The sequence below is a fragment of the Aspergillus pseudonomiae genome, assembly GCF_009193645.1.
Source record: "Aspergillus pseudonomiae strain CBS 119388 unplaced genomic scaffold BDV37scaffold_159, whole genome shotgun sequence".
NCBI classification, from domain to species: domain Eukaryota; kingdom Fungi; phylum Ascomycota; class Eurotiomycetes; order Eurotiales; family Aspergillaceae; genus Aspergillus; species Aspergillus pseudonomiae.
This window is the reverse complement of record NW_022476151.1, coordinates 41771-47962: the sequence shown is the minus strand read 5'-3', so window position 1 is coordinate 47962 and position 6192 is coordinate 41771. Positions and strand designations below refer to the sequence as shown.

Below are 6192 nucleotides of genomic sequence, written 5' to 3'. Positions count from 1 at the left end.
ATAAAAAATAAAAAAAATAAAATTATGATTATAACAATAACTCCCATAGGTTTCAGTTGAATTAGTATCTGGAGAGAAAAATTACTGTAATGCAATTCAATCTTTTTCCCACAAAGATGTATTTACCCTTTACTAGTAGTAGAAAAGGTACCGAGAACAGGATGTATATGGGTACAGAGTGCAGTGCACTGTGTTCCATGAGGAGGGGAAAGAGAACAACTAAGAGGAATAGTAGGACGCATGATTTTCCTTACGCCCTCTAGAAGATAAACAATTGAACAGCCGGTAAAACCAGAGCACCGGTCGCGCGGAAGGATGGGTGGTTGTTGGTGGACTGGAGATATAAGGTGGCCGAGAAACCTCCACCGGACTGCCGGACTGCGGGACCTCAACATTGTCTGTTGGTCCATTTAGTTTGTGTGTTGGATTCAATTAAATAACGCTCTCTCCCTCCCCCAGCCTGAGACAAAGTCTCCATAAGCCCATTTCTCTTTCGATCCTTTCTTCCTTTCCGTTTTCAATCGGCTCCTTCCCCTCCCTATCCTCTACTCTACTACCTTACTTTGGAGGGGTTCTTCGTATGATACCCACCTCTCTACACCTCCATCAGATACCACCGTAATTAATTCGTCTTGGACAGTAAGTTCAAATAGTCCCTTGCCGCCGCCACTTCACAATGATTGGCACGCGCATGCTGACCTTCTCCTCTGGAACCAGAATCTCTTTCCTTCCTCTCAACCTTTTCTCTCTGAAGACTGTCGTGTTTCGTGGTCTCTCGTCTAGCTCAGGCATCTCCCTCGCACGCTATCGAATCATGGCTGACGGCAACGTGATGCCCCCTAAGCCCTCCGTGGTATGAGAAAAACTCCAGTTGATATACAGTCTGACGGCTGGCTAATCGCATCAATTCAGGTGGTGGAAGCCCACGAAGTCGATACTTTCCATGTCCCCAAGGCTTTCTACGAGAAGCACCCGACGGGCACTCACTTGAAAGACCTGGATGAATATAAGAAGCTCTATGACGAATCAATTCGCAGTCCTCAGACCTTCTGGGCCCGCATGGCTCGGGAACTCCTTTCCTTCGACAAAGACTTCCAAACTACCCAAAGTGGCTCTCTGGAGAACGGTGATACTGCCTGGTTCGTGGAGGGTCGCTTAAACGCTGCCTTCAACTGCGTGGACCGTCATGCACTGAAGAACCCCGACAAGGTTGCAATCATCTACGAGGCTGATGAGCCGAATGAGGGCCGGACTATTACATACGGAGAGCTGCTTCGCGAAGTATCTCGAGTTGCCTGGGTGCTTAAACAGCAAGGTGTTAGGAAGGGTGATACCGTGGCCATCTATCTTCCTATGATTCCGGAGGCCATTGTAGCCTTCCTGGCCTGTGCCCGCATTGGTGCCATCCACTCCGTGGTGTTTGCCGGATTTTCCTCAGACTCGCTTCGTGACCGTGTTATTGACGCCGGATCCAAGGTGGTCATTACCACCGATGAGGGCAAGCGTGGTGGCAAGGTGATTGGCACCAAGCGTATTGTTGACGAGGCCTTGAAGCAGTGCCCTGACGTTTCAAGCGTGCTGGTCTACAAGCGCACTGGCACTGAAGTCCCCTGGACCCAGGGTCGGGACGTCTGGTGGCACGAGGAGGTGGAGAAGTACCCCAACTACTTCCCTCCGGAGTCTGTGAGCTCCGAAGACCCTCTGTTCTTGCTTTATACCTCTGGTTCGACTGGAAAGCCTAAGGGTGTTATGCACACCACCGCTGGATATCTCCTCGGTGCCGCTATGACCGGCAAGTACGTCTTTGATATCCACGACGACGATCGCTTTTTCTGTGGTGGTGACGTCGGTTGGATTACCGGTCATACCTATGTTGTGTATGCTCCTTTGCTCCTAGGATGTTCCACCGTCGTCTTTGAGAGTACCCCAGCCTACCCTAACTTTTCTCGTTACTGGGATGTCATTGAGAAGCACCAGGTGACTCAATTCTACGTCGCCCCTACAGCATTGCGGTTGCTGAAGCGCGCTGGAGACGAGCACATTCACCACAAGATGGCCCATCTGCGTGTCCTGGGCTCCGTCGGTGAGCCGATCGCTGCAGAGGTTTGGAAATGGTACTTCGAGAAAGTCGGAAAGGAAGAGGCACACATTTGCGATGTAAGGAATACGCTGCTTTATTGTGTTGGCTCTCTATCTTAGGCGCAGTACTGACCATACTTTTCCCTTGTTAGACTTACTGGCAGACCGAAACTGGCTCGAACGTCATCACACCTTTGGGTGGAATTACTCCTACGAAGCCCGGTAGTGCCTCGTTGCCGTTCTTCGGTATTGAGCCTGCCATCATTGACCCTGTCTCTGGAGAGGAAATCTCGGGCAATGACGTGGAAGGTGTGCTTGCCTTCAAGCAGCCCTGGCCTAGCATGGCTCGCACTGTGTGGGGTGCCCACAAGCGTTACATGGATACCTATCTGAACGTCTACAAGGGATACTACGTAAGGAAATACTCGAGTCATTTTGGTTGATTGTGACTAACTGGTGGTAGTTCACTGGAGATGGCGCAGGTCGTGACCACGACGGATACTACTGGATCCGCGGCCGTGTGGACGACGTGGTCAACGTATCCGGCCACCGGCTGTCCACCGCCGAGATTGAGGCTGCTCTGATTGAACACCGTAAGTAACATAACGACTGCGAAAACTTGGACGCTCGACGCTGATCATTTATCATAGATATGGTTGCTGAAGCCGCCGTGGTTGGTATTGCTGACGAACTCACTGGCCAAGCGGTCAATGCTTTTGTGGCTCTGAAGGAGGGCAATGAGACGAACGAGCAGGTCCGTAAAGACCTTGTTATGCAGGTTCGCAAGTCGATTGGACCATTCGCCGCTCCCAAGGCCGTCTTTGTCGTTGATGACCTCCCTAAGACTCGCAGCGGTAAGATCATGCGGCGTATCCTGCGGAAGATCCTGAGCGGCGAGGAGGATAGTTTGGGTGATATTTCTACCCTGTCCGATCCCTCGGTGGTCAGCAAGATCATTGAAACCGTTCACGCTGCCCGGGGCAAATAGATGGACGACGACATGAGTTATGATGAAAGAAAGAAGAAAAACCGAAGCCAAAAAAAAAAAGAAAAAAAAGATTAAAAACAGCGATAGTATGACATGATGGTCTTAAATTCCTTTGCACTGAACTGGTGCAGTGTTTGTGAAGAGCAGAATTATTCTCATATGCGCGTATTTCGCTCTGGCTTTACTCTGTGATTCCCGTGTTCTTGTCACCTGGAGAAGCGATGTTATTCTGCTTGATATGTGTATCATGTTCCAAATTTTCCAATATATATATATATCCCTTTTTTCTTTATTCCCCTGAAAAAATTTAGACATTCTAACCACGGTAGATTTCCAACAACACACACTTTGTTACTGGACATGCTCTTGGCTTCCCTGCTAGCTGATTGATGGCTAACAAACAGCTCGGAGAATTATGAAAAAAAATAAAAAAATAAAATATAAAATAAAATAAAATAAACATTAAGAAGAAGAAAAGAATAACATATAAAAAAAGGAATGAAAAACAGAAAGGTGCAAACACTACTAGTGCGAAGTGGTACCAAAACTGAGCTAAGGTAACTGAGGTTTTTCTCAACCTTCAGCTGAAAAGACTCAGTGGGCCAGTGGAGGTCAAGCACCTGCTCAGATCCCAGCACCCGCCAATAACACCTTGCCATTCCATTCGTCAACTTGGAATTGGGCGATGGATGCATGAGGGTTACAAGTACTTGGTGGATTAGCGAATGGACGTTGCATCTGACTCGTCTTCATCTGCAATAAGGTGACCGCTACAAGATGTGCTCTCGTCATTTGTTTTGGACGATCTGCATGGGCTGGCCTTATAAATAGGCAGACATACAGCCCGAGCACTAGCATTATTTCTCCGGATCCACGTTCTTGTCAACTCTTCACAAACACTGCCGTTGTCCTACTGCAAAAAAGATGAGGTCTACCTCGCCGCACATGCTCCCAGTGGGAGAGCCCAACCCACCCAACGAGAAGCATGTGAGTGCAATCTCGATATTGGTTCAATGATCTGATAAAAAGTACTGACGAGGACGAACAATAGTCTGTAAGCGTATCCCTGCCGACATGGGAGTCCGTCGCTGCTTGGGGCCGCCGAGAGCAATGGCTGTTGGACTCAATGCATACCTGCTATCCACGGTTAGCTACTCGTTCTTGATACCTCGCATTCTAGGCTCAGTCGGGATAGGTTTGGCATGCATCCATCGGTACGCAAATTGATGGATGCCGTATGTGCTCGACTGGGCACCCCCACGGATTTGAGCTGTCTGATCTTTCCCTCGGCCGATGCCGCCGCCAGGTGTACAGCCCGACTATCAGCTGAACACCCCGACGAAGCGTGTCACACCGTCAAATTCCAATCACACCAGCCAGCAGATGAAGAAGCTCTACGATGGGCCACGTTCTTTGTCGTCCTGTTTCCACAGGCATGTGTCTCCACTGCTATGCATTTCTGGAAAGTGTTTGGGGATGGAATCGCGGGTCGTCATGCGGAGCATTGCCTTGCGGCGCTTCCCTCCATGAATTCTTACTCAAAGAACACTAATTTTGAAGCCTCAGCCGCATGCCGAGATCATTTCACATGGGATCTGCAATGGGTCAACTCGGCTGCGGCCGAAAAGGAATCTATCCGGAACTTGATTGCACGTTTGGTCAGTTCCGACCAGCCGGGCTATCGCCCTGTCAGCAGTCACGATGTCTTTCTCTACCCTAAAGGAATGTGTGCCATTGCAGCAGTGGCCAGGGCCTTGGTACCTCAATCTGCGGAGCTCTCTGAAGCGGTAATCTATGGGTACGTCAAACGGGCTCTTATCTTCGGTTGCCGCAGAGTTGATGATAATTCTAGATGGCCATACGCCGAAACTCCGCTCTGTGTTAAAGAAAGTGATTACAAACGATCTACTCTACTCAGCGCTGGAAGCAAACAAGAACTCGATGAGCTGGAATCCTCCCTTGCGGCCGGTCGTCGCATCCAAGCCCTGTTCTGCGAGGTTCCCTCCAATCCACAACTGCGAACCCCCGATCTGCCGCGAATTCATGCCCTGGCTGCACAATATAATTTCATTGTAGCGGTCGACGACACACTCGGTACTTTCGTCAACATCGATGTTTTACCCTATGTCGATGTGATTATGACCAGCTTAACGAAGATCTTTAGCGGCATGTGTAATGTGATGGGGGGAAGGTGAGCGCCCTGTACCGCCGAGACGATCCAGACCACTTGTTGACGAAACTGTATCACAGCGTCGTTGTAAATCCGCAGTCGTCGCACTATACCACGATTCACTCAGCTCTCACAGCCCTGTACGAAGATACGTATTTCCCTCTCGAAGCCATGATTATGGCCCAGAATGCCTCCGACTTTGAAGAGCGAGTCAAGCAATGCAGTGCCAATGCCCACACAATCGCCAATTTACTCGCGAAACATTCTTCGGTGGCTCAATTGTATTATCCTACGTTAGTACCCTCACGGCAATTCTACGATCAGGTGCGGCGCAAGGATGGTGGCTACGGGTATTTGCTTAGCATTGTTTTCCATAAACCCGAGACTGCTATGCGCTTCTATGACCTGCTGGACATCTGTAAAGGACCTAGCGTCGGAACCAACTTCTCTCTAGCGATTCCATACAGCTTGCTGGCGCACTTTCGGGAGCAGGACTGGGCAGAATCCGAGGGTGGAATAGACAGGCATATGGTCAGAATCAGTGTTGGGTTAGAGAGAGAAGAGGATCTAATTGCGAGGGTCCAGGATGCGTTGACAGCAGCTACGGCAGATTACTGAAGTCGTAGGGTTACTCTTGGAATGGGTACATCGGAAACCTGGGAGACCAGGCTTGATTCAACAATAGCATCTCCGTGGTTAGTAGTTACTCTGATCAGATTGCATAGCAGGAAATAGGAGTCTTCCATGTTTTTGGTTGAGAAAATGAGCATAGATTTCCTAGTATTCGTAGACGAAACTTGTAGGTCGCATCCTCTGCACATACATTTACTAAATGCGGTGACATATCAACGGTGGATTTTTCGAAGGTAAGGCCAGCTCCGTTCAGGCATCAGGAACACGTGATTATAAGGTGAGGATGACAGTACCATACCCAAATTACGAGCGGTAGCCTCGA

The 6192-nt window shown here is 49.3% G+C and overlaps 2 protein-coding genes across 2 annotated transcripts; both read left to right on the top strand.

The window, feature by feature from the left end:
* Positions 1 to 607: 607 nt before the first annotated feature.
* On the top strand, positions 608 to 3118 carry BDV37DRAFT_56946 (acetate--CoA ligase). The gene is made up of 6 exons (XM_032090884.1): positions 608 to 639; positions 718 to 853; positions 913 to 2157; positions 2232 to 2492; positions 2543 to 2672; positions 2730 to 3118. The coding sequence occupies exons 2-6, from the start codon at positions 815 to 817 to the stop codon at positions 3065 to 3067; spliced, it is 2013 nt and encodes a 670-aa protein (XP_031934740.1). The 5' UTR covers positions 608 to 639; positions 718 to 814; the 3' UTR covers positions 3068 to 3118.
* A 628-nt stretch (positions 3119 to 3746) lies between these two features.
* On the top strand, positions 3747 to 6054 carry BDV37DRAFT_265742 (pyridoxal phosphate-dependent transferase). The gene is made up of 5 exons (XM_032083828.1): positions 3747 to 4054; positions 4119 to 4213; positions 4263 to 4865; positions 4920 to 5258; positions 5318 to 6054. The coding sequence occupies exons 1-5, from the start codon at positions 3992 to 3994 to the stop codon at positions 5853 to 5855; spliced, it is 1638 nt and encodes a 545-aa protein (XP_031934739.1). The 5' UTR covers positions 3747 to 3991; the 3' UTR covers positions 5856 to 6054.
* Positions 6055 to 6192: the final 138 nt, after the last annotated feature.